This window comes from Lithobates pipiens, unplaced genomic scaffold (assembly GCF_037356315.1).
Source record: "Lithobates pipiens isolate NorthernLeopardFrog02 unplaced genomic scaffold, aLitPip1_a1.2 Scaffold_19, whole genome shotgun sequence".
NCBI lineage: Eukaryota > Metazoa > Chordata > Amphibia > Anura > Ranidae > Lithobates > Lithobates pipiens.
The window spans coordinates 282746459-282766984 of NW_027507764.1; the positions used below are offsets into that span (position 1 = coordinate 282746459).

A 20526-nucleotide genomic window follows, 5' to 3' on the forward strand; every position below is an offset into this window, starting at 1 on the left:
GCACACACGGCCGTACTGTCTGCCGAAATGCGAGTACGGCGGACAGATTGATGTGCAAAACTCCAATCTTAGTCCGCCGGACTTTTGGGTAAAAAAAAGTCCGCCGGAGCTTACACACGGGCGGATTTTCCGGCGGACTTTTCCACCAGATCGTTTGATCGTGCGTACGTGGCATAAGGGAAAATGTTCCCAAGGATCCAGAGAAAAAGAAGTCTCTCTTTCTGGCCTCTGGATCAGCTGTTATCCCAGTCGGGGATATCGGAGGTTCCCTTACAGGGTTTGGCTCAAACCTTTTACGGTTCCAGAACCAAACAGAGAGGTAAGACCCATTCTAGATCTCGAAGATCTGAATTGGCACTTAAACATCCGATCCTTTCATAATCCGATCGGTTGTGTCCATCTTTCAAGGAGGGGAGTTTTTTTGGCTTTAATCGGTATCAAAAATGCATATCTCCATGTGCCAAATTTTCCTGCTCATGAGAAATTTCTGTGTTTTGAAATATAAAATTATCTTTTCGGTTGTGGCCCTGCCATTCGGTTTAGCCATAGCACCACAAGTGTTCTGAGATTCTGGCACCTCCTTTAGCCAGATTAAGGGCTCAAGGCATAACGGTCCTAGCCTATTTAAAGTATCTTCTTTTTAATAGATCATTCAGTCTCAGGTCTAAAACCAGAGTCTGATCACAGCCGTAACTACCTGAAATCTCTGGGTTGGATACTCAACCTAGGAAAATTCTCCTTAAAACCATCAAGGAGATTACAGTACTTGGGGGCTGGTTATAGATACCATACAGAAGGTGTTCTTACCCCAGACAAGAATCGGTTCCATTGTAGGACTAATTCAACTTATCAAAACAAAGGAACATTCCTTCCATTCGGCTGTGCAGGATATTTTTAGGGGAAATGGTGGCCTCCTTCGAGGTCGTCCCTTACGCGCAGTTTTTACTCAAAAACTGCTTCAAAACACCATCCTGACGGTCTGGAATAAAAATATTCAGACCTTGTTTTCAATCTGCTTGGCTCCTGACATAAGTCAGAGCCTAAATTGGTGGTTGTTATCCAGCTAAAGGAAAATCTTTATCCTGGATGGTGTTAACAGATGCTAGCCTTCTAGGCTGGGGAGCAGCCCTAGAAGAAGATTCTGTCCATGGGAGATGGTCCAGGTTAGAGGACCTTGCCTATCAACTTTTTTTGGAAGATTTTGGCAGTAAGTCGGGCCCTAGAATCTGGGATGGCTTACATCAATCACTAGAGGGGCATGAGAGGTTGTACAGCCCAAAAAGAGGTGAATAATGTTCTAGCTTGGGCAGAAAACATTCCTTGCCTATCGGCAATTTTCATTTTCAGGAATAGAGAATTGAGTCACCAACAATTATTTCTGGGAGAATGATCTCTTCACCTCGACATCTTCCTAGCGATATGACAGAGCTGGGGTATTCCGGACATGGACCTATTCACGTCCAAATTCATCAACAAAGTCGACAACTTTGTGTCGAACAAGGGATCCGCTAGCAGGCGGAACAGACGCATTAGTCTTCCCATGGGATCAGTTTTCACTGATCTATAAGTTTCCTCCAGTTCTGCTACTTCCGCGCCTCCTCTGCAGGATTAAGCAGGAACGAAAGGCAATTCTGGCGGCCCCAGTGGGTCCCAGAAGATCTTGATTTACCAAGATCATAAAGATAGCAGTAGAAGTCCTTCGCACTCTGCCATTATAGCCAGCTTCTCACACAAGGTCCGGTATTTCACCCTACCTTACGGATGAAAAATTTAACAGGTTTGACTCTTGAATCCCACACTCTAAAAGATCGTGATCTCCTTCGGTAGTGTCTACTTTGATTAATGCCAGGAAGCCGCATTCCAGAATCACTTACTATAGAGTCTGGAAGGCATATGTTTCTTGATGTGGATCCTGGGGTTGGCACCCCAGGAAGTTTCGTAGGCAGGATCCCTGATTTCCTGCATATGGGATCTGAAATTAATCTGGCCTCGACTTCTATCAAAAGCCAGATCCCAGCCCTATCAGTGTTTTCAATGGCCTCTTGCTTCCCACACTTGGTGCGCAGCTTATTCAGGGGGTAACAGATTATTCCCCCATTAATGCACCTCTGAATCCTTGGGATTTAAATTTGGTCTCATCAGCTTTGCTGAATCAGGCACTTGAACCTTTACAAGAAATTTCCTTGGTTCTTTTGACAAGAAAGAGATGATCTTTCTGGTTGCCATTTCTTCTGCTAGAAGAGTATCGGAACTTGCTGCTCTGTCTTGTAAAGAGCCATATTTGATCATGCATAAGGATGAGGTGTTTTTTGTCCTCATCCTGAATGCCTACCAAAAGTGATAACAGGTTTTTTTCATTTAAACCAAGATGATATTCTTGCTTCTTTCTCCCCAGAGCCTCTATCTGGGGAAGAGAAAGCACTGCATTCCCTTGATGTAGTAAGAGCGATCAGAGTTTATTTAAAGGCGACCTCTGAGGTTCGCAAAATACATGTTTTGTTTGTACTGCCAGAAGGTCCAAAATGTGGACAGGCAGTGGCAAAATCTACTATTTTACAAATGGATTCGTCAAGTGATTGTTCAAGTTTCGACTTAAGAAGAAAATTCTTCCTCCTTATGCTAGAGCACACTCATCCAGGGCGATTAGTGCCTATTGGGTGGTGCCTCATAAGGCCTCTATGGCTCAGATCTGTAAGGCCGCGACTTTGTCTTCGGTTCATACGTTTAATATCCTCATGACCTTTAATATCGATTTGATAAAATCTGATAAAGGTCATATTAAAGGCCTTTGGGCGCAGTATACTGCAGGCTGCAGTATGAGTCCTCTGGTCTCCTGTTTATTGTTCTGTCCCCCCCCCCCCCCCCCCTTTCAGTTGCCATTGCTATGGGACATCCCACATAGTAAGTACTATGGCTCTGTGTCCCCTGATGTAAGAAAAGAAAACAGGATTTTAAAACTGCTTACCTGTAAAATCCTTTTTCTTTGATGTACATCAGAAGACACAGAGGTTCCTCCGTTCTTGGTATACACTTTTTTTATTGCTTTGCTACAAAACTGAGAACTCACAGTAGTGGGAGGGGTTATATAGGCAGTACACATCTTGCCTTAGGGGCGTGCCAGTGACCATCACCTATCAGTGGTCCATATAACCCACATACCCTGTTTCCCCGAAAATAAGACCTAGCGTGATTGTTGGTGATGGCTGCAATATAAGCCCTACCCTGAAAATAAGACCTACAAGGACTTTAACTAGGGCTTATTTGGGGGGTAGGGCTTATATTGCAGCCATCACCAACAATCATGCTAGGTCTTATTTTTGGGGAAACTGGGTAGTAACTTCTATGGCTCTGTGTCCCCTGGTGTACATCAAAGAAAAGGATTTTACAGATAAGCGTTTTTAAAAATCCTGTTTTTGTTTTCTGTTTAAGGTAAATGCTGATGAATAATTTGAACAATCCGCCTCAGTGGAACATCCAACCTAATGAAGATGGAAATGGGAGTAAATGGAATTATGCTTTGCTTGTTCCCCTAATGGGACTTGCTGCTTTCCGTAAGTATTTTGAATGTTTGGTCAACCTCACTGTAATTTTGTCTAGCTCACCTGGTTTTGTTACAACTAAAGCCCAGTTCCATAGAAACATTTTTTCTTTCCTGACATTAATGATGGCCAAAAAGATTGAAAATGCTGTAATCAACTAAAATAACCGCACAGTGGTTAACCACCTTAAGGGCCGAGTGTCTTTCTGAGATTTGAATATGAAACATATTGTTTTTGCTAGAAAATTACTTAGAACCCCAAACGTTATATAATTTTTTTTCTAACACCCTAGAGACTAAAATGGTGGTCGTGGCAATATGTCACACCATATTTGCGCAGCAGTCTTACAAGCACACTTTGTTTTGAAAAAATGCACTTTTTTGAATTAAAAAATAAAACCGTAAATTACGCTGAATAAATTGATACCCAACATGTCATGGTTCAAAATTGCGCCCGCTAATGGAATGGTGACAAGCTTTTACCCCTAGAAATCTCCACAGGCAACATTTAAAAAATTCTACAGGTTGCATGCTTTGAGTTACAGAGGGGGTTCAGAATTATTGCACTCGATCTACCGATCGCGGCGATACCTCACGTGTAGTTTGAACACTGTTTTCACATGCGGGCGCTGCTCACGTATGCGTTCACTTCTGCGCACGAGCTCGGCGGGACGGGGCACATTTCGATTTTTTTTTTCTCATTTATTTTACCTTTTTTATTTTTACGCTGTCTTTTTAAAAAAAAAAATGGTGTCGCTTTTATTCTTATTACAAGGAATGTAAACATCCCTTGTAGTAGAAAAAAAGGATGACAGGACCTCCTAAATATGAGATCTGGGGTCAAAAAGACCGCAGATCTCATATTTGCACTAAAATGCAATAGAAAAGAAAAATGTAATTTTGAAAAAAAAAAGAAAAAGGCCCTTTAACCACATTCCGACTGGCGCAAGCCGATATATATCAGCAGAATGGCACAGACAGGCAAATGGGCATACGGGTACGTCCCTTTAAATTTGCCACCATGCCATCCCGTGCATGCGCTGGTCGGGACCTCCTTGAGTCCGATAAAGTCCCGTGGACTCTATCGCCACGGTGATAGCCGCGATCATCTCACGGGAAGGAAGAACAGGGAGATGCTAATGTAAACAAGCATTTCCCTGTTCTGCCTTGTGACAGTGTCACTGATCTCTGCTCACTGTGATTGGAGCAGAGATCAGTGACGTGTCATACACAGCCATGCCCCCCGCACAGTTAGAAACACTCCCCAGGGCTCACTTAACCCCTACACTGCTACCTAGGGGTTAATCCCTTCACTGCCAGTGTCATTTACACAGGAATCAGTGCATTTGTACAGCACTGAAATGAATGAATGAAATACTTATATAGCGCACAATGCGAACTGAATCGCCTCTAGCACTGATTGCTGTATAAATGACTGGTCCCAAAAATGTGTCAAAAATGTCCGATGTGTGTGCCATAATGTCGCAGTCTTGATAAAAATCGCTGATAGCCGCCATTGGTAGTAAAAAAAAAAAAAATATTAGTAAAAATGCCATAAAACTATCCCATATTTTGTAAACGCTATAACTTTTGCGAAAACCAATCAATAATCGCTTATTGTGATATTTGTGGTATAAAAAAATGGAAAAAAAAGAATACATATCTGCCTAAATTTAGGGGAAAAAAAATAATATATTTTTGGGGATATTTATTATAGCAAAATGTAAAAAATTATTAATTTTTTTCAAAATTGTCACTTATTTTTTGCGACTATAAACAAAAAAAAAAAACTGCAGGGGTGATCAAATACAACCAAATTAAAGCTCTATTTGTGGAGAAAAGGGACATCAATTTTGTTTGGGAGCCACGTCGCATGACCGCGCAATTGTCAGTTAAAGCGGCGCAGTGCCGTCGCTTCCGCCCTACGATGATATGGAGACGGTTTGGTGCCATCTTCCCCTCACTCGTCTCCATACCTAGCAGGGAGAAGGATCCATTTGCCTCCGCCGTTACCGATGGCTCCAGTAAGCGGTGGCGGGGGGAGCTCTCTCCCACCACCGTTAAAAGTGATCTCGCAGTGAATCCACCACAGAGACCACTTTTATCTGAAAGTGGACCACCCGCTGAAGAAGAGGATTGCCGGGGTTATGACAGCTAGCTGCTGCCATAACAAAAGATTCCTCTTCAAAGTAGCAACGTATAACGACGGCCAGCAGACTGTAAGTGGTTAAGTTGTTAGCACTTTTGCCTGCCAGCACTAGGGGTCGTTGGTTTGAATCTCAACCATGGCAAAACCTGCCTGGAGTTTACAGGTTCTCATTGTGCCCAAGTGGGTTTCCTGGATACTCTGGGTTTCTCCGACACTCCAAAGACATGCTAATAGGTTAATTGTCTCCTGTCTAAATTGGCGCTACTGTGTGTGTATGAATGAAAGCTAGGGACCATAGATTGAAAGCTCCTTGAGGGTGAAGATGGATGTGAATGTACAATATAAAAAAATGAAATGGTTCTGTAAACTTAGGCTATTGAGGGGTGCATGCACATGGCTGAACATGGCAGCAGCACATTAACCCAGCTCTGCTCCACTCCAGCTAAGAACAGCTGATCTGGGACCTGCGCTGATCTCATATCTGCCGAATGGTCTCCTAGCCGCCCTGGTTACCTTCCTATGGGGAAGCAGAAACCCAAGGCAGCTCAGTTGCCAGAGGACACACTGCCGGGCTAGCCAATATGGCGCAGGAAAAAAGGGGGTACAGGCGGGCAGGCCTGTCAAGAGGTTACTATAGGCAACAATAAATAGTTCAATATTACATTGATCGATTTAAACAATATATTTTTTTATTATGTTCAAAAACTTACCATAAATAATTAAAACCAAGTGCAATTCATAAAGGTTGCCCACACAAATAAACAAATTCACCACAGATGAATAAAACTCACAGGACACACATAAAAAACATTTACACAAATACACAACACACAACGCAGGTCCGGACCAGTTGCTATAAACTATTGTAACCACTATTGTTAAATGCCAAAGGTTATAAATAATCTAGGCGAAACAATTGTTCAATAGTCCTAATTGGTCACTAAACGGTTAACCGATAGTTTAGAGCAAACTGAGGAGAGGGAATGAAATTGATGGACGGGATTGAAACTAAATAGCAATTTTTCAAGGCACAAGTGTTTCAAGCTTCTTTTAACCACTTGACCACTGGGCACTTAAACACTCTTAATAACCAGACCAATTTTCAGCTTTTGGTGCTCTCACATTTTGAATGACAATTACTCAGTCATGCAACACTGTACCCATATGAAATTTTTGTCCTTTTTTTCACACAAATAGAGCTTTCTTTTGGTGGTATTTAATCACTGCTGGGTTTTTTTATTTTTTGTGCTATAAAAGAAAAATCCTGAAAATTCTGTAAAAAAATGAATTGTTCTTTGTTATAAAATTTAGCAGATTATTAATTTTTCTTCATAAATTTTGGCCAAAATTTTTACTACTACATATCTTTGATAAAAATAAGTAAAAATTGGTGGATATTATTTGGTCTTTGTGAAGGTTAGAGTCCACAAGCTATGGTGCCAATATCTGAAAATTGATCACGCCTGAAGGACTGACGGCCTATCTCATTTCTTGAGACCCTAACATGCCATAAAAGTACAAATATCCCCCAAATGACCCCTTTTTGGAAATAAGACACTCCAAGGTATTTAATAAGAGGCATGATGATTTTTTTTGAAATTTGTAATTTTTTCCCACAATTCTTTTCAAAATCGAGATTTTTTTTCCCTTTTTTCACAAAATTGTCATATTAGGTTATTTCTCACACACAGCATATGCATACCACAAATGACACCCCAAAACACATTCTGCTATTACTCCCAAGTATGGTGATACCACATGTGTGAGACTTTTACACAGCGTGGCCACATAGAGGCCCAACATGCAGGAAGCACCATCATGCGTTCTGGAGCACCCAGGACAACTCTTTCTCTCCTACATGTAAGAATCATCATTTATTTGCTAGAAAATTACACCCCAAAACATTATATATGTTTTTTTTAGAAAAGATCCTAGAGGATACAATGGTGGTTGTTGCAATTTTTTATCTCACACGATATCTGTGCTGCAATTTTCTAACGCGTTTTTTTGGAAAAATAAACAGTTTTGTGCTTTAAAAAAAAAACAAAAAAAAATGTAAAGTTAGCCCAATGTTTTTGCATAATGTGAAAGATGAAGTTATGCTGAGTAAATAGATACCTAACATGTCACTCTTCAAAATTGCACACGTCGTGGAATGGTGCCAAATGTCGCTACTTAATCCCCATAGGTGACGCTTTAAATTTTTTTACTGGTTACATGTTTTGGGTTACAGAGGTGGGCTAGAATTATTGCTCTCGCTCTAACGTTCGCAGCGATACCTCACGTGTGGTTTTTTGAGCACCGTTTTCATATGTGGGCGGGACTTATGTATGCATTCACTTCTGCATGCGAGCACATGGGGACAGTGGCACTTTAAATTTTTTTTATTTTTTTTATTAATTTTACTTCATTTTAGTTTGACTTTTTTTTTCCCCCAACTATACATTTTTTGATCACTTTTATTCCTATTGCAATGTAAACATCCCTTGTAATAGGAATATGGCATGAAAGGTCCTCTTTACAGTGAGATATGGGGTCAATAAGACCCCACATCTCACCTCTAGGTTGGGAAGCCTGAAAAAAAAAATTATTCTGGCTTTGATCGTATTGGCGAGTCGGTAGAAGCACCGGAGGGCGATGGGGGTTCGGCCTTCTCGCCTCCTGTAAGAACGATCTAGCAGTGGAACAGCTGCTATGATTGTTCTTATGGTGTAGGGACAATCCGAGAAGAAGCTACGCTAAGAGTCAGCAAGAGTGGAAAGACTTTTTGAGCTGCCTTTAAAAATGCTTGGAAACTGTCCAGATCTAATCATTGCAGTGTGTGTTGTTTTCTGATATCGTGGAAGCCATCTACCGCCAGATCTGTTTGAATTGATCAGTAGCTAAATCATGTGCACTTTTTCTAGCTGCCGCTACCTAAAAGGCCAGTGGATCTATGCACAAATCCTTTTACAGCAAGGTTGCTTGGCTAAAAATCCATATGAATACCAGATGGGAGTTTAATTGATATATGCCAATAGAAAATCAACTGCACCTTTATAGTGTGCTGATGTGGATACTTTGTACCTACTATTTAAAAGAAGTCGTTACCAAGCTTGAAACACGTGTACCTTGACAAATTGCTATTTAGTTTCAATCCTGTCCATCAATTTCATTCTCTCTCCTCAGTTTGCTCTAAACTCTTGGTTAACCATTTAGTGACCAATTAGGACTATTGAACAATTGTTCACCTAGATTATTTATAACCTTTGGCATTTAACAATAGCGGTTACAATAGTTTATAGCAACTGGTCCGGATCTGCGTTGTGTGTTGTGTATTTGTATAAATGTTTTTTTTATGTGTGTCCTGTGAGTTTTTAGTCTGTGGTGAATTTATTGTTTGTGTGGGCAACCTTTATGAATTGCACTTGGTTTTAATTATTTATGGTAAATTTTTGAATATAATAATAGAAAAATATATTGTTTAAATCGATCAATTTAATATTGAACTATTGTTGCCTCTTCACATTCCGGGCCTGCCAGTCTGTATCCCCTTTTTTTCCTATATGCTAATGGGTTGCGGCAATAACGCCCTAAAGGGCGAATGATTACATTTTTGGTCAAATGAATTGACCTAGTACTAGTGGGCAACTCTGCACTCCCTTCCCCTTCCCCTATTTGCTTACACTTCAGGAGCAGAGGGAGGTGAGCCAACATTGACCTTTAAAAAAGGGAGACTTTAACATTTCAACCCCAGAAGGATTTGCCCCCTTAATGACCAAGCTGTTTTTTGCGATATGGCACTGCGTCCCTTTAACTGACAATTGCGTGGTTGTGCGATGCTGTAACCAAACAAAATTTATGTCCTTTTTTTTTCCCCACAAATAAACCTTTCTTTTCTTACATCAGGGGACACAGAGCCATAGAACTTACTATGTGGGTTATAGGGCCACTGATGGGTGATGGGCACTGGCACACCCCAAGGCAAGAAATGTACTCCCTATATAACCCACTACTGGGAGTCCTCAGTTTTTTCGCCAGTGTCTAAGGTATTGGTCAGGAGTAAAGATGTGCTGTGCTCCACTGGAAGCAATCCTTGCTGAGGCTAGCCATGCTGACCTGATCCGTTCAGAGTGTCCTTTCATGGGCTAAAGGAATGGCACCAGGGCCTCGTGTCCAAAGAAACAAGGTTTTGCTTGCAAATGCTTCTCTTGGAGAGCTGGACCCTGGGATCCAGTACTTTTTTGGTAGTAAGGCCATAAAGTTTTTTTTTTTTTTTTTTACTGGCAGGGTGCTGTTGCAGGCCCAGGATTGTGGGTAACCTCTAGGTTCCCCTGTTCCTGAAGGTTTCGGAGCTCACAGTGAAGGGTGAAGATTGGGTTTATCTCAGATAACCCTGCAGGTAAGTGGAGATTTTCTTATGAGTTTCTCCTTTTAAGTTATAATGTTGTCATGCTTATGTGTCACCACTGTGGGCTGTATTGAGCACTCAGCGCCTGATCCTGGAAACAGCGCTGTGTCAGAAGCCTTCATTTCTCCCTCTCCTCGGGCCACAAGCAGATCCTTCAGTAATAAAGGGGGGACTGGTTCTCCTCCTGCGCCCCCAATGTTGGAATTTTCCCCTTCGGGAAACTTTATATGCCAAAAAGCATTTCTTTAAAAAAAAAAAAAGCAGACCACGCGGCCGCTCAGTGGTAGATTTACACCCCCCCCCCGCTGCCATATAGGCGCTTGAAGCCCGCAGCTTGCACGGGAAGAGACTTTCATTTGAAAGAAGGGGGGCATAATTAGCGCGAGGGGCAGGGCTAACGGCATCAGATGCCGGCCATACCTGGAGGAAGTTGTTAAAGCACTGTTGTGTGTAGCTGCTGCTGGCTCTGGAGGGACATATGAGCAGGAGGTTGGCTTGCTTCAGGTTTGGTGACACAGGCATTCCCTTTGACACATTATTACTTTACCAGGCTAGGTATTAATAGCAGCTTATAGCGCTGGACTATTCTTTTGCTAGTAGCGCCTTTTGTGCTTCAGGCTATAAGTGGTAAAGGGACCAGGAACTCCTCTAAGGGTTCTAAAGAGTCAATGTTTTCACAACAAACTAAATCCATTTCCAAAAGAATGTCATCCTCCTCAGAGTGATGCGGCCAGCCAGATTGAGCTGTCAAGGGAGACTGTTGTTGCAGCTGCATTAGACACTTCAGTCCCTGCATATATCACACAAGAGGTTTTACTTCTACCATTCATAATTTTGAAAAGAAGATTGATCCTATATCTCTTCCTAGTGGGGACAAATGTAGCAGATCCCCATCTAATGCTCAGAACCCTCTTATTGAGGTGCAGGAGGCTGGGCATCAGGTAGATCTTCCCAAAGATTTGGAAGATACTTATTTATCCTCTTCCGAGGATTCTAATGTAGGAGGAGCAGCATCACAAGACAGGTTGCTTATGCACTCTTACTAAATTGGTTCGTTCACCCTTTTTGCTGCCTGCGGGCACAGGCTCTTGAGGAACCCACCTCTAATTTGGGATCATTAAAACCTCTCCCATCTGGGGATGCTTTTCCTATTCGTGCATGGCTAAAAAGCTTATGTATTCTGAATGGGAACATCCAGATAAACATCCTCCTAAGAAATTCTCCCCTCTTTTACTATGGAAGAGGATTTCTATAAGAAATGGGGGCTTCCAGCAATTGATGCTGCAATCACCTCAGTGAACAAGAATCTCACATGTCTGGTGGATAATGTGCTAATATTGGAACTTCTTTCTAAAAGCAATATGTCTTTGGCAAGTTCGGTAGCACAGCCGGTTCTTGTGGCAATTGGTGTATCTCAGTCCATTAAAGAACAGTTTGTGGAGTTACTTAAAATTCTGCAGGATCAGCAGGCCCAGCAATGGGCTGATGTATCAGAGGCACTATGTTTCACAGTAAATGCTATGAAAGATTCTATCATTCAAGCGTCACGGATTATGCTTGGACTAGTGCATTATCACAGCGTTCTATGGCTGAAAAATTGGTCAGCCAAAGCACCGTGTAAAAAGCTCTTAGCCAATTTTCCCTTTCATGGTGAACAGCTATTTGGAGACGATCTGGATAAAAACATCCAAAAGATCTCTAATGGGAAAATCTCTTTTACCAGTAAGGAAGAAGTTCAAACATTTCTCCTTTAAGCGCGCTGCCTCACATGTGCCAGGGGCATCAGCCTCTAGGCAGTCTCGATGGCCTCAACCGTCAGGTTCAAGGGGAAGACCCCAAGGACAGCACCAGGGTCAGAAGAGATCTTGGGACAGAGCTCACAAAGAAGAATGCTAAAGCTTCCTTATGAAGGGGCGCCCCGCTCGCTTGGGTGGGGAGTTAGGCTCCCGCAATTCTAAGAGATCTGGCAGGAACAATGTCAGGACAGATGTGTGGCTTCTGCAGTTTCTCTAGGTTACAAACTAGAGTTCCAAGAGTTTCCGTTGCCTCGTTTTTTAAGGTCAAATGTTCCAAGGGATCCAGAGAAAAAAGTCTTTCTAGCTCTGGATCATCTAATATCCCAGTCGGCGATATCAGAGGTTCCCTTAGTGGAACAGGGCGCAGGTTTTCATTCAAACCTTTTCACGTTTCCAAAACCAAACGGGGAGGTAAGACCCATTCTAGATCTCAAATATCTGAATCGCCACTTAAACATCTGATCGGTTTTTTCCATCCTGCGATGAGGGGAGTTTTTGGCTTCAGTCGATATCAAAGATGCATATCTCCACATGCCAATATTTTCCGCTCACCAGACATTTCTGCACTTCGAAATAGAAAATCATCATTTTCAGTTTGTGGCCTTGCAATTTGGTCTAGCCACAGCACCACGGGTGTTCTCAAAAATTCTGGCACCTCCTTTAGCCAGATTAAGGGCTCAAGGTATAATGGTCCTAGCCTATTTAGACAATCTACTTTTAATAGATCATTCAGTCTCAGGTCTAAACCAGTGTTTGATCACAGCAGTAAACTACCTGGAATCTCGGGGTTGGATACTCAACCTAGAAAAATCCTCCCTAAATCTATCAGATTACAGTACCTGGGGCTGGTCATAGATACCATACAGAAGAAGGTATTCTTACCCCAGACAAGAATCTGTTCCATTATAGGACTAATTCAACTTATCAAAGCAAAGAAAAATCCTTCCATTCGGTTGTTCGTGAGATTGTTGGGGAAAATGGTGGCCTCCTTTGAGGCCGTCCCTTACGCGCAGTTTCACTCAAGACTGCTTCAAAGCACCATCCTGTCACCCTGGAACAAAAAGGTTTAGGCCTTGGATTTTCCAATACGTCAGAGCCTAAATTGACTGTTGATATCCAGCAACCTCCAAAAGGGAAAATCGTTTCTACCAGTTTCCTGGAAAGTGGTGACAACAGATGCCAGCCTTCTGGAAGAAGATTCTGTCCTATCAACATTTTGGAGATTCGGGCATTACGTCTTACCCTAGAGTCTTGAACAGTCAGACTACGGTATTGTCCTGTCAGGATTCAGTCCGACAATGCCACAACTGTGGCTTACATCACTCACCAGGGGGGCATGAGAAGTTGTGCAGCCCAAAAAGAGGTGAATCATGTTCTAGCTTGGGCAGGACACAACATTCCTTGCCTATCAGCAATTTTCCTTCCAGGAATAGAGAATTGGCAGGCGGACTACTTGAGTCCCCACAATTATTTCCGGGGGAATGGTCTCTTCACCCCATCTTCCTAGCGATATGCCAGAAATGGGGTATTCCAGACATGGACCTGTTCGCGTCCAGATTCAGCAACAAAGTCGACAACTTTGTGTCGAAAATTAGTGATCCGCTAGCGTGCGGAACAGATGCATTAGTCTTCCCATGGGATCAGTTTTCACTGATCTATGCGTTTCCTCCAGTTCTGCTGCTTCCGCGTCTTCTCCGCAGGATCAAGCAGGAATGAAAGGAGGTAATTCTAGTGGCCCCAGCATGGCCCAGAAGATCTTGGTTTGCCGAGAACATAGTTGGCGGTAGGAGTCCCTTGGACTCTGCCATTATGGACAGACCTTCTCGCACAAGGTCCGGTATTCCATCCTACCTTACAGGTGCTAAATTTAACGGTTTGGCTATTGAGACCCACATTCTAAAGGATTGTGTGTTGTTGCCTTTGGTAGTGTCTACCTTGATTAATGCCAGGAAACTGGCCTCCAGAATCATTAACTATAGAGTCTGGAAGGCATTGTTTCTTGGTGTGGATCCAGGGGTTGGCACCCCAGGAAATATGTCATAGGTAGTAGGATCCTTGATTTCCTGCAAATGGGATTAGAAATGAAGCTGGCCTTGAGTACTATCAAGGACCAGATCTCAGCCTTGTCAGTATTTTTTCAACAGCCTCTTGCTTCCCACTCTGGTGTGTATCTTTCCGTAGGGGGTAATATGGATTAATCCCATATCAATTCCCTGATGAAGTCATTTGACGATACGCGTAGGAACACAATTGGCCAGTAAGGACACCGGAAGTGACGTCCGGAAGCACGAGCGTGACACGCGTTCGTTTAGCTGTGCTTTTTATTATTGTTTTAAATGTGAGTACCTACATCTTCGTTTTATACCCAATAAATTGTGAATACATACTTCACCATTGGAGTGTTCCCCTTGTTTTTCCTGCATGCTACAACGTGTCCACGGTGAATGAGAGTCTAGGATTACATCACCTATTGTACCTGCATTACTGGACAACAAGCGTTACTTTGGAAATGCTGTTTACCTTACAGCAGTAAGGTAAGGTAATTACTGCACCTAGTGTGAGGATACAATACGCATAGGAGCACTGGTGGAATTCACTTCTTGTTTTTGGAGCACGCAGGATACTGCTTTGTTTATCACTAAATGGACATATTTTACCACCAAATGGACATGCTCTCTGTATAATTGTAGTTCACCTTATATATATATTTTTTGGAGCTTTTGTTCAAAAACACATTTCACTGTTTATGGACTATTAGTATTTTGTTCATACACATGGTACACTGCACATGGACTATTAGCATTTTGTGCAATTTTTGATTTGTATTACACTTGTATAACGACACATTTTTTTTTTTTTTTTTTTGTTCTCCGTACCATATCATTTATATATGTGTGCACTCAACACTATCTCACTATCATCAATAGAAGATCTTTTTTACCAAGTTTTTTTTACCAAGTTTTTTATGTCAAGTTTTTTATGTTAAGTGCACAATCTTACCTGTGGTATTGCACTTTGGAATTTATGCACATTGTCTGAGCTTATTTAAATATACAGTTCCACATTTTACTTTATTTTATTTTTGTTTGGTTGGTACTTGAGTACATGTTTATTTTAGTTTAATTAGATTTATTTAGCTGGAGCGCAACACCATTTCTTAATTACTATCACTTAATTTGGGGAGGGTTTACACCCCTGCTGGTGTTTTGCTGCAACCACACTAGTTCTAGTACACATTGATAGGCGCGAGAATACTTTCACTTCCAATCCCATATCAAGGCACCTCTAAATCCTTGGGATTTAAATTTTGGTCTTATCGGCTTTGCAGAATCAGCCATTTGAGCCTTTACGAGAAATTCCCTTGGTTCTCTTGACGAGAAAGATAATCTTTCTGGTTGCCGTTTCTTCTGCTAGAAGAATATTTAAAACAGCGGCTCTATCTTGTAAAGAGCCATATTTGATCATGCATAAGGATAAGGTGGTTTTATGTCCTCATCCTGAATTCCTACCAAAAGTGGTAATAAGTTTTCATTTAAACCAAGATATTCTTCCCCCTTTCTCTCCAGAGCCTCAATCTAGGGAAGAAAAGGCACTACATTCTCTTGATGTAATAAGAGCGATCAGAGTCTATTTAAAGGCGACTGCTCAGGTTCGCAAAACAGATGTTTTATTTGTGCTGCCAGAAGGTCCAAAAAGGGGACAGGCAGCATCAAAATCTACTATTTTCAAATGGATTCGTCAAGTCATTATTCAAGACTTACAGCTTAAAGAAGAAAATTCCTCCTTTTCACGTTAAAGCAAACTTAACCAGGGCTATTAGTGCCTCTTGGGTGGTGCATCATGAGGCCTCTATGGCTCAGATCTTAGATTTTAAAGATCTTGAGTATATTGCCTTTGGGCGCAGTGTTCTGCAGTATGAGTTCTCTGGCCTCCTTTTTTTGTTGTCTCCCTCCCTTCAGTTGCCATTGCTATGGGACATCCCACATAGTAAGTACTATGGCTTTGTGTCCCCTACTGTAAGAAAAGAAAACAGAATTTTTAAACCAGTTTACCTGTAAAATCCTTTTCTTTTATGTACATCAGGGGACACAGAGGTCTCTCCCTTCTTGGTGTACACTTGTATTGATTGGCTACAAAACTGAGGACTCCCAGTAGTGGGAGGGGTTATATAGGGAGTACACGTCTTGCCTTAGGGTGTGCCAGTGTCCATCACCCATCAGTGGTCCATATAACCCACATAGTAAGTACTATGGCTCTTTGTCCCCTGATGTTCATCAAAGAAAAGGATTTTACAGGTAAGCTGTTTTAAAAATCCTGTTTTCTTTTGGTGGTATTCAGCTCTGCATTTTTTTTTTTGAGCTATAAACAAAGAGCGACAATTTTGGCGGAAAAGAGCTTTTTTTTTATTTTATTTTTTTTAACTTTTTGCAATAATTCATATCCAAAAAATATAAAAAAAAATGTATTCATTGGTTTAGGCCGATATATATTATTGTACGGATTTTTGGTTAAAAAAAATTGCAATAGGCGTATGTTATCGCGTCTACAAACTATGGGATTTTTTTTTGTTTTTTTTTTGTTTTTACTAGTAATGGCCATGATCTGTGATTTTGAGCTAGTGCGGTGGACAAATCTGACCCCACGTGACACTTTTTGGGGACCAGTGACATTATTACATCGATCAGTGCTATAAAAATGCACTGATCAATGTAAAAATTACACTGGCAGGGAAGGGGTGATGAATATCGAATGGGACATTAACTGTTTCCGGCTTGAGTTTCACCTGTGCTCCTGATGGTCCTTGGCCGCGACACACCACCGCTGATCTCACGACTTGTATGGTCCACTTTTATGCAACTTTTTTGTTTTTGTCTTTTCTTTTTGATCTTTTCATGTGTTTGTTGGTATTTGATTGTGCCAAGATATATCCTTCAGTAAAAAAAGAGAAAAAAAATTATTCTGGACTTTGAATGAGGTGATAGGGGCTGTTCAAATCCCCTCCTCCATCCCAATTCAATAATTAAAAGGGCAAAGGGCGTGACTTTATATGAGGCACACTGAAGCAGAAACATAAAATTTGGTAAAAAACAAGTTTTAATAAATTCAAATAGTCATATATTTATATTATTGCACATAGCTATATATTAGTATTTTCAATTTCATCAAGATATACATTCCAACAAGGACTTTATGGCAAATACATGAAAAACTTGATATTTAGTAAACACAAATTATGTGTAGATACGTGACGCATTAAAGTGTCACTTAAGGAAAAAAGCAAAAACCAGGGGAAATGAGTCAAGAAGAAACGTCCCATGCTTTGTTGAAAACTGTATACAAAAAACGTCATTTGAAGTCTCTACGCATTTCGTGACCTTATAGCCACTCGTCAGGAGCAAAACCGTAATGGTTACCTATAGATAGAATAAACAACCATATTTTAAATCGTCTGGGGGGAAAAAAACACCCCGAGCAGGTGAAAGTGTAGGATATGGCACAAATTAAGTGTTAAAGGTGGGATGGCCTTGATGAGGGGACCTCTGAAAAAGGAACAAACAGGGTTGTACGTGTAAGAAATTGTATGAAAGGTTAGGGAAGGCGTAAAACAAAGAGAGAATGAGGGACTAAAATGCAACCTTTCATACAATTTCTTACACTTACAACCCTGTTTGTTCATTTTTCAGAGGTCACCTTCATCAAGGCCACCCCACCTTTAACAGTTAATTTGTACCCTAGCCTACATTTTAACCTGCTCGGCGTGTTTGGAGGAGATGGAGGACCAAAGCCGTAGAAATAACCTGAGGCTCCGGAGCCTACCGGAGGCCACAGGCCCAGCGGACTTGCCACAGTCACCAACATATTTAAGAGGGTGGTGGGTGAACATCTACCGGAGCAGATAGAAGTGGATTGGGTGCACAGAGCCCTGGGCCCTCGCTCATCTGACCCATCCAGGCCATGAGACGTGATCTGCAGAATGCATCACTACATTCATAAAGAAGCTATAGCCCGCAGGGCCTGCGAATTGGGTGAGCTGGAGTTCGATGCTACAACTATAAAACTTCTACCAGATTTTCCAGATCTACGATGCACCGGCGGACCCTCCTGAAACCGCTCCTGGTCCTGGCCAGGGGATGCAACGCGACCTATCGCTGGGGCTTCCCTTTGTTGGTCACCTTCCTCAAGGATCCGAAGGTGTTCCTCCTGGGATCCCCCCGGAGGCCGTACTTGCTCTCTTTACTTTCCTTGGAGCGGACCCCATCGACCTCCCCAACTGGCTGTTACCTCCCGCATGCTCAGGGGCATCCAAACACAGGGAGAGCTAACACTCTGCAACCACAAAGTCCGCAGAGGAATGGACGACGGCCTCACTCGCTTTCTCTGGATGAGACCTGGGAGGCGTGAGTAGCTTCACCTGCCCCTTATGCTCCGCTGCTCTACCATATGTGACTGTTTGCCCCCCCCCCCCATACCCCCCTGCTCCTACCTGTCCCTGTTTTGATGCTTAGAGTGTCAACCTGTACCACACGGTGCCAGCCTACCTTGTGAGTACCTCCGCGTGGTACTCCCATGACTCAGCCTGCTCTTGGCAACCCCCCAACCTGGCTCAACCCCCGCTGGCGGGATGGAGGACATTGTCTACCCACGCTCCGTTGAGCCTGTACTCACACCCATGTTTGTGGAGAGAAGACTCTCACTTTAGCCACAGGACTGATTGGTTGAGACATCAGAGAGGTAAGACTAAACTTCACACAGTCAATGTCCCACCTGCACCTTTGGTTGTATGCAAGCATGCGTTGCACTGAGGTGGATGCCGTACCTCCCAAAGTACTGTTTGCACCAGCCCAGCCTATCGTGTTATCTTATTACTGAGAGGCGAGAAACACAAAGAGTTTGCCCAGGACTGTGTATTACACTGCCTATCAAGATTCATAATGAGATGGCCACTGAGGTGATAACGGATATCCTAAGAGGATATCCCATTCTGACTCCCAGCTTCCATCACTTCCAACAGACACTCAGGAAATACTTGATGAATGATAATCCTAGAGGAACTACAAGCGGCGGTAAACTCTGAGGGTGGGTGAAGACCCACGGATATACCGCCCAATATTATAAGAACTTCCTCCAAATACTAGGCCCGCGTTTAGTGACATTTTTTTTTGAGAACTAACATTTTTATATTGACTTTCGAAGAAAAAAGACCTACCAACACAAGGTACAGGTCAGTACATTTTGCCGTAAAACAAGAAATCCTGGTTCAAATTCAACAGATATGTTGGCCGGCGACAAAGTTCGGTCTAGCTAAAAACACTTCCAAAGATTGTAGAGACAACACGTTAGTTTAGTAACACTACAAGTTACGCCTGTACAGAGATGCACAAATCGGTACAAGAGAGGGAGAATGTAGAAGAGAGGGTGAAATGGAAAAGAGAAGGAGTAGAACATAGTGGAGAGGAGAGAGAAAGAAAGGATGGCTGCCCACCCCTAGAGCCCCGTTTCCCCCGAGAAGCATCTGCCCTAGTTACCGATGATCTTCAAAAACCTAGGACCTATGTAGCGTTAGGCCACAGAGATCTCCCCGGGGGTTCCCATATTCAATTGTGTTTATCAAGAGCATTGTTCAAGGAGGCCGTCAAATACTCCATTCTTTTAACATCTCTGATCCTGGACTGCAGCTCGACTACTGAGGGGGGGGCTCCTTCCTCTTCCACCTCAGGGCCACCAGACATCGCGCTGCAGTCAGTATGTGGGTCAAGAGCCTTTTGGAGAGTTTAGAGAAGGAGGCAGGTGGAAGATATTTGGATCGAGGGGCACTCCAGTCTCGGAGATTGAAGCAGGGAGTGTACGGTCTGCCGGTAGGGGAGGAGTAGAGGGCAGGTCCAATAGATATGATATAGCGTCCCCCTGGCCTTACAGCATCGCCAGCACAGGGAGTCAGCTGAGGGGTATATGGAGTGGAGCAGATTAGGAGTCGGATACCAGTGGAGAAGAATCTTGTATTCTCTTTATAGAGTGTACAAATGGAACTCCTAGCTGCCTCTGACCATATGAGCCACCACTTGCTCAGAGGTATATCTATACCCAGGTTCTGCTCCCACTTATTCATATACGCATGTCGTGGCCCGGTAGGTAACCCATTCATAATCAGGAGTTGGTAAGTGCGCAATATCTTACCTCTAGGAGAGGGACCCTCTAAGCATATTTTTTCAAACTCCGTTAAGGGGGAAAATTGGAGATTTGCTACCAGGGATTGCACATAGTGACATATTTGTAAGTAACTATAAAATGCCTGTTTGGGTATATTAAAGGCATCCTGTAGGTCTTTGAAGAATCTTAGGGTTCTGGTTCTAGGGTCAACCAGTTGGCCATAGTGAAAAAGGGCCCTCTCCATTCAGAACTGGGACATCTGTGAATTTAAACTATCTGGGATATTAGGAGTGAATAAAAAAGTGACTAGGGAAGAGGTAGTGGTAAGCGGGTTTGCCAATGTGGCATGCCGCTATAATGTGCGTAGGAGCGCCATTGGCTCTAGTAGCTGTAGACCACCACCCACTACTCCAGAGCTCCATGGACGGGAGCTAGCCATAGTTTCTCAATTTGCGTCCATCGGTTGTAAGCATTAAGAGTGCACCAAGAGGCCACAGGGCGTAGT

At 42.6% G+C, this 20526-nt stretch overlaps 1 protein-coding gene across 2 annotated transcripts in view; it reads left to right on the forward strand.

Annotated features, from left to right (window-relative positions):
• Positions 1–20526, forward strand: part of CCDC127 (coiled-coil domain containing 127) — a 256124-nt gene that overhangs the window by 155280 nt on the left and 80318 nt on the right. For both annotated transcript variants that reach the window (XM_077491977.1, XM_077491978.1), the window contains exon 2: positions 3430–3551. In XM_077491977.1, coding sequence (XP_077348103.1) covers positions 3434–3551 — 118 coding nt within the window. In that variant the 5' untranslated portion in view covers positions 3430–3433. The remainder of the gene's footprint in view (positions 1–3429; positions 3552–20526) is intronic.